Source organism: Mus pahari, chromosome 15 (assembly GCF_900095145.1).
Source record: "Mus pahari chromosome 15, PAHARI_EIJ_v1.1, whole genome shotgun sequence".
In the NCBI taxonomy this organism is placed as follows: domain Eukaryota; kingdom Metazoa; phylum Chordata; class Mammalia; order Rodentia; family Muridae; genus Mus; species Mus pahari.
The window spans coordinates 27,027,248-27,043,440 of record NC_034604.1 but is presented as its reverse complement, the minus strand read 5'-3'; the positions used below and the strand labels follow the sequence as shown (position 1 = coordinate 27,043,440).

At 44.5% G+C, this 16,193-nt stretch overlaps 2 protein-coding genes across 5 annotated transcripts in view; both read right to left on the bottom strand.

The window, feature by feature from the left end:
• Positions 1-4,624, bottom strand: part of Wdr33 (WD repeat domain 33) — a 111,424-nt gene extending 106,800 nt beyond the window's left edge. For all 3 annotated transcript variants that reach the window (XM_021214212.1, XM_029547253.1, XM_029547254.1), the window contains exon 1: positions 4,426-4,624. The gene's annotated coding sequence lies outside the window, so the exon portion shown is untranslated. The remainder of the gene's footprint in view (positions 1-4,425) is intronic.
• Positions 4,625-11,397: 6,773 nt separating this feature from the next.
• Polr2d (RNA polymerase II subunit D) overlaps positions 11,398-16,193 on the bottom strand; it is a 7,503-nt gene continuing 2,707 nt past the window's right edge. The window contains exons 2-4 of one of the 2 annotated variants that reach the window (XM_021214885.2): positions 15,778-15,958; positions 12,815-12,910; positions 11,500-12,153 (exon numbers count right to left, since the gene is read on the bottom strand). In XM_021214885.2, the coding sequence (XP_021070544.1) occupies positions 12,075-12,153; positions 12,815-12,910; positions 15,778-15,958 (356 nt within the window). In that variant the 3' untranslated portion in view covers positions 11,500-12,074. Of the gene's footprint in view, positions 12,154-12,814; positions 12,911-15,777; positions 15,959-16,193 lie in introns of both variants that reach the window. The other variant, XM_029547113.1, reaches the window with a different exon arrangement.

The window sequence follows — 16,193 nt, the reverse complement described above, 5'->3', positions numbered from 1 at the left end:
GAACTCACTTGGTAGACCAGGCTAGCCTCGAACTCAGAAATCCGCCTGCCTCTGCCTCCCGAGTGCTGGGATTAAAGGCCTGCGCCACCAGGCCCGGCTCCAAACAAATTCTTAAATGAAGAAAATACACAAAGTCAGAAAAATGCTAACTAAAACTGTTGTGACACTCCAATCAAAAAGGCCAGGCCAAAAACAAAAAAACATAAATTCAATTCCCAGCAACCACACTGGCAGCTAAAAGCCATGTTACTCCAATTCAAGGTTCCTAGAGCTCTTCACATACATGGTACGCCAACATGCATGCAGTCAAAACATCTATACACACAAAAAATTAACCTTAAAAGAAATGCTGGCCAAGAGTGTGGAGCAGGCCTTTAATCCCAGCACTGGGGTCATAGATAGAGATAGGCAGATGTCGGTGAGTTCCAAACCAACCAGAGTGACAAAATGAGACCCTGACTAACAACAAAAAATGCTAGAAAGGATGTGATTTGAGAAGAAACCTAATTCAAATCTGCTGGTGGAAATGTAAACATGCCAGGCAGTGGTGGAACATTGGAAGGCAGAGGCAGGCAGATTTCTGAGTTCGAGGTCAGAAATGAGGTCTACAGAGTGAGTTCCAGGACAGCCAGAGCTACACAGAGAAACCCTGTGGGGGGGGTGGCGGGGATAGAAATGTAAACATGTACAGTCACTACGGAATTCCTCAAAAACTGAAAAGAACTTGTGATGAGCCAGCTACCCACTTCTAGGTACGTATGTATAAACTTAAATCTATACACCAGAGGTACTTGCACTCCCTGTGCTATTCACAATAGGCAGGAATGGAACCAATCTAGATGCCCATCAACAAATGAATGACGTGGTAGAACACATCTATATCCCTTCACTAGGGAGGCAAAGACAAGACCTCTGAGGCCAGCCTGGTCTAGCTCTGCAGTGAGTACATGCAGTATACACATTCAATAAATTTTCATGTTTCTTACTGGGACTGGAAATAGTGAAATCACTTTTGCTTTTTTGTTTTGTTTTGTTTGTCTTTTTGAGACAGGGCTTCATACTACATAGCTCTGGCTGGCCTTGAACTCACTCTGTAGAGCAGGTTGCCCTCAGACTGCCTACCTCTCTCTATCTCCGGGAGTGCTGGGGATTACAGGTATGTTACTCTCGAAGCCATGACCACTAGCATGCTTATATGTAAGGAGACTGAAACTCCTAGTGTTTAATTAACTGGCCCATTCTAAACAATGCTTCAGAGCTGGAGGTTTAGTTCAATGACAGAGCACACACTTAACAATAGGTAAGACCTCCAGTTCAACATTCACCATAATGTAGTCATACATACACATCCTCACTACATAATGTAATCATACATACACATCCTCACTACATAATGTAATCATACATACATATCCTCAGTACAGAGTTAGCTTTCAGACCCAGTACAGACCCACGGGATTTTCTTTTCAATACATCCCCCTCAGGTTTGGAATCTATAAACACTCAAAATTGTTACTCTACCTGAGAATGACTGAAATGTTTACAGTCCAGAAAGAGTAACAGTAATATAAGTCATATTCTCCAATATGCTGACAAGCTTCTGTATCTATAAATGTTTTGTAATGGGAAAGATATGTCACCAAAGAACATGTGCAAGCTGAAACCTTAAAACTAAGCCACATCTAAGAACAAAGATAAAATGCTTAAGTACTGTAACTGGTCAGGGACAGGTGTGTCAGGGCTCAGTGGGTAGAGGCAGCTGACAATTTCAGAAGCCACATGGTGGAAGGAGAAAACCAATTCCTTTCATTTGTCCTCTGACCTCTACACACACCCATAACACAAAGAATGTTTTCATACTGACCATTTAACTTCAATACTACTTTACTTAAAATCTAAAAATAGAAGTAAAATACCAAATTTATGATATATAACCTCAAAAGTATTACATAAATGCATTCTTATAAATTTATAATTAAAACTTTCATTAGCATCTTTGATGGCATTATGAAATGTTACCGAAGTACAAAAGTTTGAGCTTAGCAATAATCAAATAATATCTACCAAAACCAAAAACAAAAAAAGCAATGAGAGAAGAAAAATGGACTTTTTGTTACTTAGCAAAGCAAGTTCTGAATATATAGGACTTAAGAGGTAAGTAAAAATATTAAAAGTTTTAGGTCAAGATAAAACTGTGATGGCAGTGTCCAGATACAGTGTACTCACATACATTAAATAAGTAAAATGTTAAAAAAAAAAACTGTGATGAAAAAATTAGTCATTTCATATTTTTACCAACCAAAGAAAGGAATGAGAACTAAGCTTTCAGCTTCATAAATAACAATTTACTTTTTCTTTCCTTTTTTTTTTTTTTTTTTTTCTTTTTTTGAGGTGGGGGATTTGGTTTGGTTTTTGTTTTTCCCAGGATTTCTCTGTGTAGTCCTGGAACTCGGGCTGTGGACCAGGCTGGCTTTCAACTGGAAAATTCGCCTCTCTCTGCCTCCCCAGGTGCTGGAATTAGAGGCACATGCACCACCAACACAGCCAAATTTACTTTTTCTAATGCAACGTGATGTAAACCAACTTCTTCCCAGGCCTGGGAAAAGGGTATCAAAAATCTTCTCCAAGTCTCTACAGTAAATAAACTAAATTCAACACTTCAAATTTTGGCTCAAACCCAAATCTGTACAGTATACCTCCTTTTACTGGGTAAGGAAATGAATTAAAAATGCACAAGTACCTAATAGTAACAAAAGGTGGGTCCCAAATGCAATTAAGATTAGGAAAGAAAAAAATGCCACCAGGGAAACAATTAAAGTGTTTTCTTATAACAGTCACTAAGTGCTTTGTTTGGGTTAAACATTCATGGGCAAAAAGCTGCCTGCATTATGTCAAGAGTGTACGTGAAAGTTTTGCTCCCAAGAGGTGTATGTAACCACTGTGGCTTGGTTCCCATCTTCCAGAGCTCCAGAAGCTCTATTGCCTCTTGTATAAAAACTAAAGCATTCCTGACAGTCCTTACACACGTTAAGACTTTTCTGACTTTGAGTCTCAATCCAAGGAGGTAATCCAGCCTCTCCGTTATTTACTCCAGAAAGGCCACAAGGGTTACAACCAAATATCAACACTTACTTTCTGTTCTAAGATAGACTGACAGACAGGAGAGTGTGTCCCAATAGATGGCTCGGCGGTTAAACCACCTACTGCAACCTAAATTCAAGACTCCTTTGGTGGGAAAGTGTTCTCCAGGAAACTGCCCTCAGACCTATGAGAGAGCTTAAGCGAGGTGTCTCTGTCTCTGTCTCTCTCCTCTCTCGCCCCCCCACACACACACACACTCACACACTATTCTTTAACTTAAGGAAGAAAAAAAAAAAAGCACAGGAATCCTATGTAGGCCACGTGTGGTGGGTGGGTGCCCCAGGCCTGAAATCCCATCACTTGGAAAGCAGAAGCAAGAGGATCAAAGAGTAAGGCCAGGTCAGCTACATAGGAAGTTAGTGCTGGCCTGGGGCACAGCCAAGTCTAGTGGGGCTCGGGCATCATCATTATCATCCCACGGTTGGGATAATAAAGCCAGGATGATTAATAAGCCGCTGAGTTCGAAACTTGGGCTACACACTGAAACCCTGTATCAATAGGGAAAAAAAAAAAAAATCAAACCAAAACAAACAAAAAAGGGACCGCTAGCCCAGGCAGATAGCCCGCTCTAATCATCTCTCGCTTGTGACTGGGGCAGGTGGAAGGGTGGAAATTCTAGGTGACCACCGGCAACACAACTAGGCCAGTCTCAAAGAAATTGGGAGAGGGGGTGGGGAATGGAGGGAAAGGGGGGGGGGTGGAGAAGGGGAGACACACTTTCTGGTACCATAAATATCTAGATGCCAGGAAGGCTTTGTTTTTCTCATGCTCTGAGACCGGAATTTAACTTCCAGTTGGAAACTGAGAACCAATACTTAATGGGACATTTGCATGCAGCCAGATAGGACTAGAACTCCTGCAAAGGGGCAAGGCTCTGCCTGTCTCCCGCCCCCAGCATGGATCTCGATTCTCGAAAGCGCCCAGGCGGACCCTGCAGCTGTTCCTCGGGCTGGCCGGGAACTTCTCCAGCCCCCTCCTGGGCCGTCCCCAAAGCCGCACTCGGTCCCACTCCCCCTCGGCTCCCGACGCGCCTCCTTCCTCCCAACTTCGCGGCTCTGCGGCCGGCCTCGCCGTCCCAGCTGGGCCTAGGTTAGGTTGCCTCCCGGCCTCCTCCGCACAGTTCCTCCGCTGCGACCCCCGCCGGCCGCGGCCGGCCCGGCGGACGTCCGTCCTCTTCTCTCCCGCGACCTGTCCCCTCCGGACCCCCGAAGCACGCAACGGCCGGGCCCGAAAATGGCGGAGCGCGACCGGCCACGGCCCTCACCGGTCCCACGGCGGACTTACCGTGGGGGGGCCGGGAGGAGCTCCTAACCGCGAGCGCGGCGTCCTTTGGCGCCGCAGGGAACGCCTCTCCCGTCTGGTCCTCCTTCCCTTCTCCCCACTCTTCAATTCCTCTCCTTCAAAGATGCAGCCGCCATCTTACCCGAGGAGCCACCGAGCGTACGCCTGTGCGTCATCACGGCCTCACGGCGCTACGCCCCGCGCGCCTCTGCCGCAGGTCTACCGTAGGGCTCGAATCGAGCATGCGCGCAGGTGAGGGGGTGGGGCTTGGATAAGGGCGCCCAAAGATTTGAGTTCGTCTTGGCGGCTAGAACCTTTCGCCTTTCATTCCTAACCGCGTGAGGCATCCTGCATAGTCCCAAAACATCCCATTTCACAAAACTAAATAAGATACTTGTTAAAGCCGGTTGTAGTGGCTCATGCTTGTAATCTGAGCACTTAAGAGGCTGAGACACAGCCGGGCAGTGGTGTCGCATGCCTTTAATCCCAGTACTTGGGAGGCAGAGGCAGGGAGATTTCTGAGTTCGAGGCCAGCCTGGTTTACAGAGTGGGTTCCAGGACAGCCAGGGCTACACAGAGAAACCCTGTCTCGAAAAAAAAAAAGAGAGAGAGAGAGACTGAGACAGGAGGATTACCATGAGTTCAAGGTCGAAAAACCAGAGCATAAGCCTGTGATAAAGGAGCCTGCAGTATAGCCTGATTATTTGATTCCCCAGCCCTACATGATGAGAAAGAATCCCAACAATGCTTGCTCAAGCGTTTGCATGTAGGGAACCCAGAGTTCTCTCTCTAGCACTGCATAAACTGGCTTTGAAAGCCTATGAAGTGACAACAGGAAGGACAGAAGTTAATACATAATCCAAGACTAATCTTTATATCTACAGAAACACAGAAACAAGGGGAAAATAACTCTGCAAGGTAATTTCTTATTTTGTTTTTGTTTAAGACTTATTTACTTCATGTATGTCAGTATTCTGTTGCTGTCTTCACTTACCAGAAAAGGGTATCGGATCTCCATTACAGATGGTTGTGAGCAACCATGGGAATTGAACTCAGGATCTCTGGAAGAGCAGTCAGTGCTCTTAACAGCTGAGCCACCTCTCCAGCCCCCTAATTTATTCTGTAAAAAGGGCGGGCATACCACACCCTTGCTGGCAGAGGCAGCTCACATGGCCTAGATGGCCTGGGTCCTTAATGCAAGAATTAAATTGTGAGCAAGGCTCTTGCAGAAGACCTGAGTCTCCCTTGTAGCCCTGACTGGCCTGGAATTCAATATGAAACAAGGTGGGCCTCTGCCTCCCAAATGCTGGGATTAAAGGCGTGTTCTACCTTAAATGGTTTTGTGTGTGAAAAATATATATAAGAAAATGATTGAGGAAGACACCTTTTACCTCTAGCCTACACACACACACTGAAGACAAGAGAAAAACTGTAAGCACCCCAAAGCTCTACAGAGTCTGCACTACTCCGTTGTTTTTATTTAAATGATGGAATTGCTTCCTAACTATCCTCATCTACCTGTCCTTTTCGGTCTTGTGATGGATAGATGATATGTCGAGCTAGAATTATTTGGGAAGACAGATCCTCAGCTTCGAAAATGCTCCCTCCAGATTGGCCTATGAGCAAGCTCGAAGTACACTTCCTTAATTGATGATTGACGTGGGTGGGCCCAGCTAGTTGTGGCCAACTAAAAGAACATGGGCTGAGCAAGCTGTAGAGAGCGAAGAGCCACTCCTCCACGGCTTCTGCATCAGTCTTGCTGTCTTTCGTTCTTTTGCAGACTTCCCTCAGGGCATGAGGAACTGTAATCTGGAAGTATATGAGAACTTTCCTCCTCAAGTTGCTTTTGGGTATGGTATTTTACCACAGCAATAGAAACCCTCACTAAGACACCATGGGTCTGAGATATTGGAGTCCCGGACATAGCTATATTTGCCAACAACACACACGCACTCATGACTTCACCTTCTCCCACACCACATGAACCAGGCATGGTGGGACATGCCAATACCAGCACTTGGGATGCAGAGAGGCAGGAAGAATCAAGTTTGAGGCAGTCTTTGGCTACATAGGCAGTTGGGGGCTATCCTTAGCTACAAGGCTAGGTGTACCCTCGGGTCCTGGATCTGCGTTCAAGGACTGCCAAGATCCTCAGTTGGCAGATGTGCGAAAAGGAGTAATCAGAAACCAACAGGCTTTTGTCTATGGACGGACATACACAGGCAAAAGTGTTCCAGGCAAACCTGTGGACAGCTCTTGCTGCCTGCCTGTTCTCAGCTGTTGCTGCACCCCTGCATGCCCCAAGGTGTAGTGAGAGTGAGTTCACTACTGTAGTCACCTTTCTGTCCCCATAACAAAATACCTTAGTTTTTAAACTTTTTCGTTTGATTGGTTGGTTGGTGTTATGAGATAGGGCTTCTCTGTGTAGCCCTAGCTGTCCTGGAACTCTTTTTAGACCAGGCTGGCCTCGAACTCAAAAAAGATCTGCCTGCTTCTGCCTTCCAAGTGCTAGGATTAAAGGATTATATCACTATGCTGGCCCCTAATTTTTTAAATTCTTAAAAGATTATGACTTTCATTATATATGTGAGTGTCTGTATGGATACCCATACACCTGAATGCAAGTGTCTTTGGAAACCTCAAATGTCAGATCCCTGGGAACTAGAGTTACAGGCCATCCAACACGGGTCCTCGGAGCTGAACTCAGGTCCTCTACAAGAGCAGTATGCGTTCTTAACTACTGAGCCATCTCCCCAGCCCTCCTTTATTATTAAATTTTAAAATGGTATTTGTACATGTACACACACACACACACACACACACACACACACACACACAGACGTCATGGCACCCCTGAAACTAGCAGCTGAACCTGGTAATATGTAAGCATCTCGCACGTGGTACTGGTTTTGAAGGCTTGAAGGGCTAACGAAGAGCACCAAAGACTTAGTGTCATATAGCAAGGCTGAAGTCCTTGCAGAAGGCAAGAGTCCACTGGTAAGGGTGCAGCCTCAGTTGCAGTGGAGCCATGAGTATTGAAGAGCTCAGGGAAAGAAGTTGAGGCTTGGTGCATGTGGCAGGGTCAGTCTCAGAAGAGGCCGAGATGCAATTAATAGAGGTCTAACCTTTAGGTAGAGTTGGAGCTTCACGGGGCCTTTGCAATCCAGACTGGCCAGGAGGAGGACACTGAACTACAGGATTTGATTTATACTTCTGGATGTTGACTCTGCTTTGATTTGATTGTAACTGTGCCATTCCACCTCTTGAAATAAGTTTTTATTTTACATATTTGAGTGCACTGTAGCCGTCTTCAGACACACACCAGAAGAGCACACCAAACGGCTAAGAGGCACTGTGCATTTGCCAGAAATTGAACTCGGGACCTTGGTAGGGCGGTCAGTGCTCTTAACCACTGAGCCATCTCTCCAGCACAAAATAAGTTTTCATGTGTCTAACCGGTTTACCTGCATGAATTTATGTACACCACTGGCATGCCTGGTGTCTGAGGAGCAGCAGAAGAGAGTACCAGATTCCCTGGACCTTAAGTTATAGGTTCTGAACTGCCATGTAGGTGCTGAAAATTTAATACAGGCCCAGCACTTACAAGAACAGCAAGCAAGCGCTCTTAGCCACCGTACCATTTCTCTAACCCCACTATTCTCTGTATGAACAAAGAGTGCTATTAGTGAGTCTTCTCTACAGCCCCAACTGAGCGACTTTTCTTTGGTTTGGTTTATTGCTTTTTTAATATTATTTGGTTTGGAAGGGGATGGTTTGTTTCAGACAAAGCCCCATTGGAGCCCTAACTGCCCTGGAGCTTCCTTGTCCAGGCAGGCCTTGAACTCACAGAGATCTGCCTGCCTCTGCCTCCCAAGAGCTGGGATTAAAGGCATGCATCACCATACCCAACACTGGACTGTATTTATATTGTTATATGAGCATGACACTTGGGATAACAAAGGAGCGGCTATTAGATTTTTAAGGTATTTATTGGTTTTGTTCTGATTTTGAGACAGGGTCTATGTATTCCTGGCTGTCCTGGAACTCACTATGTAGAACAGCCTGTCCTCAAACTCAGAGATCAGTGAATTTGCCACTGGATCCCAACATCTGGAATTTTAAAGGCTTTAAGAATTTTGTTTTATGTGTGGGTATTCTACCTGCGTAAGTCTGTGTGTCATTTGCATGCAGTGCCCACAGACACCAGAAGGGGTGTGAGACCCCTGAAAATGGTTTAGTTTAAAATGGTTTATCCACGAGGTGGGTACTGGGAATCAAAAACCCAGATCTCCTGGAAGCAGCAGCTGGTATTAATTGTTGAGCCATCTCTCCAACTCAGGTTATTAGTTTACGTCTAATAGACAAGGGGTAATTTGTCAACTTCACACAAACTAGTCATCTAGGAAGAAGGAACACCGGAAATAATGCCTCCTCATTGGCTTGCAGGCAAATCTGCGGAGGTCTTTCATGATTAATGATTGACAGGGAAGGGCCCAGCCCACTCTGGACAGTTTGTACTGCTACTTGGGAACCAAGCCTTACTCAGAATCTTTATAGCGCTCATATTCCAGATCCTAATCATTAACACCCTGCTTTGTTCTATTTTTAGAGGAGGATACTTTTTAAGGCAGGGTCTCACTTTGTAGCCCTGGCTCACCTGGAACTCACAGAAACTCACCTGCCTCTGCTTTCCAAGTGCTGCCTTTATTAGACACCTCGTACAGGTTCAGATACACAGCACTATAAGTTTTCTAGGCTATCCGCCCACAGGGGTCACTGTTTCTTTGAGACAGGATCTCACGTAGCCTAGCCCAGGCTTGCCTTTAATCTGCTATGTCCAGGAGGATGGCTGAGCTCCTGATTTTGTGCCTACATCCCAAGTACTGAGATTACAGCTTTACAAATGGCTATTTCATGGTTGTAGCTCAGTTGGCAGAACATTTATTTATCTAGCACAGAGGTGGCACTGGGTTCAGTCTTCAGTACCGAATTAAAACCAGGAATGGTGGCATAATCTGAGCAGACTAAAGTTAGAGGAGGACCAGCACAGACCATGCTTTTTAAAAAGAGGGGAAAGACTATTTCATACTCTCTCTTATCACACCTCTTTCTGGTAATGATTGCATTATTGCACCAGCACCATAAAGATTATGAAATGATTGGCCAGGTATGTTCTTTTATAATCCCAACACTCAGGAAGCAAGCAGATTGCTATTAATTCCAGGCCTTGTCTCAAAACCAAACCAAACCAAACCAAACCCCACCCCGCAGGCAGGTGTTGTGGCTCATGCCCTTAATTCCAGCTAAATATAAACTATTCTTTGACTGGATAGCCCAGTAGGTGTCTCGGATACGTAAATGGACCTTATGATACTTGTTTAACAGGGCTCAATCTATCAATTGTCTACATGCAGGCACCCTCTCCACCTCCCTTGCTCTTTCCCTGCCCCTGCTGGCCTTCCCAGTAGCCACTGGACCCCATTTCTTCTCAACACTTCAGAAAGTGACCTTCTGTGTGTTTGCTTCGTTCTTCTAAGCACAAACTCTCTGCAGCTCTACTCCCGGGTTGTTCCCTCACATGGCGTCTTCCAGCTCCTCTCTACATAGTTCCATGCTGACCCAGGGTCTCCTCTGTAGCCACCCCTGCCTGGGGCCCATAACATCTTCGTTTTTTGGGAAGCAGGGTCTTCTGACTCCACATGCCTCCCCACCCTCCCCCTCCTCCAGCCTTCAGTGTGACTAGGCAATTTCAACTCTTCCTCCCCGTCATTAACCGGAAACACCTGGCTTGTCTAGTTCATTTTTCTCCTGCCATGTAGCTGTTTCCTCCAAGCTGGCTATGAACACCACCATCTTGAATCACAGTAGCCTGTGATCCAAGACAGGACTTCCTGAGATCTAGCCTGCTAACACCCCTTAATGTTAATCCCTTACAGGACTCATGAGCTGTCTCCTTTCGAGCATTTTTTTTCTATTTTTTCCCCTTACTTTCCCTCCAGAAAGGAGGTGGAGGATGGGGGTGGGGTGGGGGTGGAGTGTTTGGGAGGGTCAGAAGTAGAAGTTCAACCTTGTATGTATGTATGTATGTATGTATGTATGTATGTATGTATGTTTGGCTGCCCTGGCAGGCTGACTTCAAACTCCAGAGGCTGGGATTTAAGATGTGAAGACACAGTAGTCCTGATTTCTAGCACTGAGACAGAAGCAGTCACTCACTCCTTCCATATCACCTCTGTAACAGAATTCCTGTCACTCAGTATTGGACCAGAGGTTTGGATTAGGTCTTCCAGTCTGACCTATCTTAGTTTGAAGGTGACAATATAAACTCTTCAAGGCCACTTCAAATACATTCTCCAAGACAGCCCCCTCTCCCCCAAGGCTAAGAACTCTAGACGGTAAGTACGCCCCATGGTGTGCTTCCGTCCTGTCTCCAGGGCAGGCAGAGTGGTAGCAAAGTTCTTTCAGTCAACTGTCTCCCACTCTTTAAACACTGCAGGGTGGCTGGGGACTGGCTCAGTGAAGAAGAGCACTTGCTGTGCATGAAGACCTGAGTCTGTCCATTAGCTACAGTTAGTGAAAAGAATGCTGTGTCCCCACTGTACTTGCCTTGAACCCCAAGGTACAAGCACAAAGAGAAAGTGAAGACAGGATTGTTGGGGCCTTTGGTCATCCAGTCTAGATCTAGGTTCAGTGAGACAGAGCCCATTTCGAAGAACAGAAATATGGGTATACACCCAATGTCCTCTGCTAGTCTCCTTACATAGACGCACACACTTGAACATACGTATGTACAACACACAAACATAAACAAAAGCAACTTCTGGGCTAGAGTTGCTCAATGGTACAGCACTTTTCTAGCATGTACAAGATTTTGGACAGAACTGACTCCTACCCCCACATATGTGCCACGGATCATGTACCCTCTCCCCATAAACAAATAAATACAATTCTTTAAAAAACAATCAAATATGTTTTGTGTAGTAACTTGGCATCTGTATTGATAGTTCAAAATCCACATCTAAATAAAACTTCCATGATGTTAAAAAAAAAAAAAAAAAAAAAAACAATCAAATAATGACAGTGTTCTGGTTTATCTCTCCCCTTTACAACCAAGTGAAAACACTCCTTCCCTATACAAGTTTTTTATATATCACTTTAGCTTCAAAAACTACAAAATAATTGACATTAAAATCTGAAATGTCAAGAACAAAAAATAATTACATGGGGTCCAAAATACCACGGTGTGAAGTAGTCAACGAATGTTTTAACATCATTCTACCTCACCAGTTCAGGATCGCACGCAGCCTGCTTGACCATAGCAGCCCTTAAAAGGCTGCAAGGAGAGCAAATGGTCTTTATGGTCTAACAGTCACTGTGAAAATAGCGCCTACAGCATCAACAGCCAGCCTTTCTTTCCTCTCCAAAGCCAAGGCGTTAAGTGGTGGCTCACACCTGTAATCCCAGCACCTGGGAGGCTGAGGCAGGAGGACTGTTATGACTTTGAGAACTGGAGAGACACTCTCTCTCTCAGTGAAGCAGAAACTACGAAAGAAGTCCCGGTGTCTTCTGAAGCAACATTCCTGCCTGAGGCCTCCCCAGGGTTCTGTGGTGCTGTCTGGAGCTGTCTCACGGAGCAGAGTGACGTCTGGTGATCAGTACTGGAAGCTGCGCTTTGTCTGGATGTCATCGAGAATCTGCTGCAGCTCCTCATCTTCAAAACGCCCTTCCAGGCTAGAAGAAAACCAAGAAATGTAAGTGACTTAGCAACTGGCAGTTTCCCCATAGTTTTTCAAAGGAGGCTCGTCTCTGAGCAGTTCACTTACCTCTACCTCTAAGTTTAAATTGATTTGTTTTTTGTTTGTTTGTTTGCTTTTTGTTTGTTTGTTTTTTTCCGAGACAGGGTTTCTCTGTGTAGCCCTGGCTGTCCCGGAACTCACTCTGTAGACCAGGCTGGCCTCGAACTCAGAAATTCACCTGCCTCTGCCTCCCGAGTGCTGGGATTAAAGGTGTACGCCACCACGCCCGGCACCTCAAACTTTTTTTTTTTTCCTCCCTGAGCTGAGGGCCGAACCCAAGGCCTTACGCTTGCTAGGCAAGCGCTCTACCACTGAGCTAAATTCCCAACCCCACTTCAAACTATTCTTAAGGCAGCATGCCCATTCCCAGCTGTAATCCCAGCCCTTGACAGGCCAAAGCAGGATGATCAAGAGTTCAAGGGAAGGCTCCGTTACCTGAGACTGCCACCTGTCTCAAACACCATTCAATTACATTCCTAGTCAATACTGGCATGACAGCAACCCAAATGTTAAATGCATACGACTTTTAGTTCTAGCAATTTGACTTATAGACATCTATATAAAATAGACAGAAATCTATCCCATCTGGTACTAACCTCGGAATCAGAGCTTTGGACTCTTCAGCAGTCTCTGGGCAAAGATTGGCTAAACAGGCCAACTCAAACTTATGTAGCTTTTTCTGGAGAAGCAAGCTGATTGTAGGGGAAAATAAAAACACAGAAAGACAAATTGAAAGAGGGACTAAAGTGATCAGTAATGGGGGGAAATAAGTACGATCAAAATATATACCTGAATAAAAATGTCACAGTGGAACCCGTTGTTATGTGTAGTTATATGCTAGTAAAAAACAAAACTTATGTTCTCATCCAGTTTGGGTCAAATGCTAATCATTCATCAATAGCAAAAAGGAGATCAAATGTAGTTGAGAAAAAGTACTTATAATATTTGATTATGGTTATGTGGGTGTCATAATCCTCCTCTGAAATCACTTCCTGTTCCTACCCCAGAATAATCAAGAAGTTCCAGAAAAAAAAAAAAAACAAAAACAAATGAAAACCAACAGGCAGAGCCAAGAACCCTGAAAAGAGCCCAGCAGGCTAAAAAGGCAGATATATATGCCGCATTGGAGAGGAGATGCAGTAGTTAAGAGATGCTCATCTCAGAGGCCGCAGTTCAGTCCACAGTACCCACACGGTGGCTCACAACAGTCTGAAACTCCAGACCCACTGGATCTGCTACCCTTCTCTGGACTCCATGTGTACTGGGCACTTGTGTGGTACAGAGGCAAAACACTCATACACATAAAATAAAAATTTAATACTATAATAAATATTAAAAAGTCTGCCTCCAGGAAGTGACTGACTCTCTAGCTCTTTGCTCTACCTGCTACCTTTGACAAGTTAAAGTCAAACAACACAGGAGATCTGATTGGCTAGTCTATTAAGTATGCTGATGTGGAAACACCTCTCTAACTTTGAACATAAATACACCAAACTCTTCTTTGGGCAAATCTGTGTATAAGATGTATCTTCAGGATTTCCATAACCTACACTATAAAATAAAGCTTACTAGATTAAGTTTGGTTTCAAAACGTATGTAGTAAGAACTTATATATTCTGGAGGACTGGAGAGATGGCTCAGCAGTAAAAGCATCTGCTAATGTTCAGAGGACTTGAGTTAGATTCCTAGCATCTACACTGGGGAGCTCCACATGTCTACAGCTCCTCTCTGGCCTCTGCTAATGTTAGCACTATAGACAGGCATCTATCTACATATAAACAACATAACATAAAAAAATGATTTGCTGTGCCTCATGGCACACACTCATGGCAACCTGGTCTATACAGAGATACAAATCTGTCTCAATAGTAGTAGTAGTAGTAATAATAATAATAATAATAATAATAATAATAATAATAATAATACTAAGGCTGGCGAGATGGCTCAGCGGGTAAGAGCACTGACTGCTCTTCCAAAGGTCCTGAGTTCAGATCCCAGCAACCACAAAGTGGCTCACAACTACCCATAATAAGATCCGATGCCCTCTTCCAGCGTATCTGAAGACAGCTATAGTGTACGTATGCATAATAATAAATAAATCTTTGGGCCGGAGCAAGCAAGGACTGAGCGACTGGAGTTGATAAGAATGAGCAGGGCCAACCAGAGCGAGCAGAGGTCCTAAAAATTCAGTTCCTAACAGCTACATGAAGACTCACAACCATCTGTTCAGCTACAGTATACCCATATACATAGAATAAATAAATATTTAAAAACAAAAAACAAAATGATAATAATTTTTTTCTAAAACAGACAAACAAACAAACAAATGCGTGATTCTAGATACCTTTAATCTCAAAAGAGGTGGTTCTCTGTGAGATAGAAAACACCCTGGTCTATTATCAAGTTCTAGACCAGCCAGGGCTAGACAGTGAGACTCTGCTCAAAAACTTATATATACAGCCAAGCTATACAAAGAAATCATATCTGTGTGTGTGTGTGTGTGTATGTATATATATATATATATATATATATATATATATATATATATAAAATAAAAATAGATACAAAAAATTCTACCTGGAGGGCAGAGAGTTTATGATGGCATATACTAGTGACCCCAGAATTTGTGATGTGAAGGAGAAAATTCTGACTTTAAGTCAAGGCTAAGAGCCTTTTTTGTTTAGGCAAAATTTTGGGGGATTTCAAGCCCCAGATTACTTTTTTTTGTTAAAGACTTATTTATTTATTATATGTAAGTACATTGTAGCTGTCCTCAGACACACCAGAAGAGGGCACTGGCAATCTCATTACAGATGGTTGTGAGCCACCATGTGGTTGCTGGGATTTGAACTCAGGACCTCTGGAGCAGTCAGTGCTGTTAACCGCTGAGCCATCCCTACTTTTTTTTTTTTTTTAAATTCTCCCTGTCTGTCTCCCAAATTCTGGGATTAAAGGCATACAGCACCACACCCAGTTAGGGTGTTTTTCAGTATTTGTGTGTGATTTATTTATTTAGCCATTTGTGTGTTTGTATGTGTATGTGTGTAAGCATGCATGCTTAGAAGGCAACTGGGGAATTCATTCTCAGAGTTTCTGGGTGCATCTGAGTTTCTATATAAGCTCAGGTCATAAGGCTTACAAGAAAGCACTGTTTGTTTCTAAACAGAGTTTCTCTGTGTAGCCCTGGCTGTCCTGGAACTCACTCTGTAGACCAGGCTGGCCTTGAACTCAGAAATCCGTCTGCCTCTGCCTCCCGAGTGCTGGGATTAAAGGTGTGCGCCACCACTGCCCGGCTCTATCTTTCATGAGAGTCTGTAATAGTAAACTGTTTTGTAGGGCCGGAGCACGAGCACTAGCTGCTGTTTCAGAGGACCTGGGTTCTGAGTCCCAGCACCTACACAGTGACGCACAACTGCCTGTAATTCCAGTTCTAGGGATCTAACACCCTATTCTGGCCTCTGTGGGTATTGTACACACATAATGCACAGACATACAAGCAGCCCAAACACCCACAATCCATTTAGTAGACTTTGGTTTTGAACTTCTGTGTAGTACTCACCTACGCACACTGGCAATGGTCTCTCTGTTTTTGAAGCGGCTGAAGCGGGCTGTGTAGTTCAGGGTTTTCATGAAGACCTCCGACAGCTCCTGCTCGTCCTCCGCGCTCTCGTTCTGCTGCTTTCGATGCTCCAGAAGCATGTGGACTTCAGAGTTCAACAGAGTCTCGGCTGTCTCAAACTCTGCGAGAAGAGGAAGTGTGGACTGAAAATACTCTTTTAAAAGTCTCACATCTGGGTAGCAGAGCCAGGGTGATCTCTGTGTTTGAGGCCAGCCTGGTCTATTATCAGTGAGCTGCAGAACGGCCAGAAATATATAGAGATTAAAAAACAAACTCGAGGGCTGGTGAGATGGCTCAGTGGGTAAGAGCACCCGACTGCTCTTCCAAAGGTGCAGAGATCAAATCCCAGCAACCAC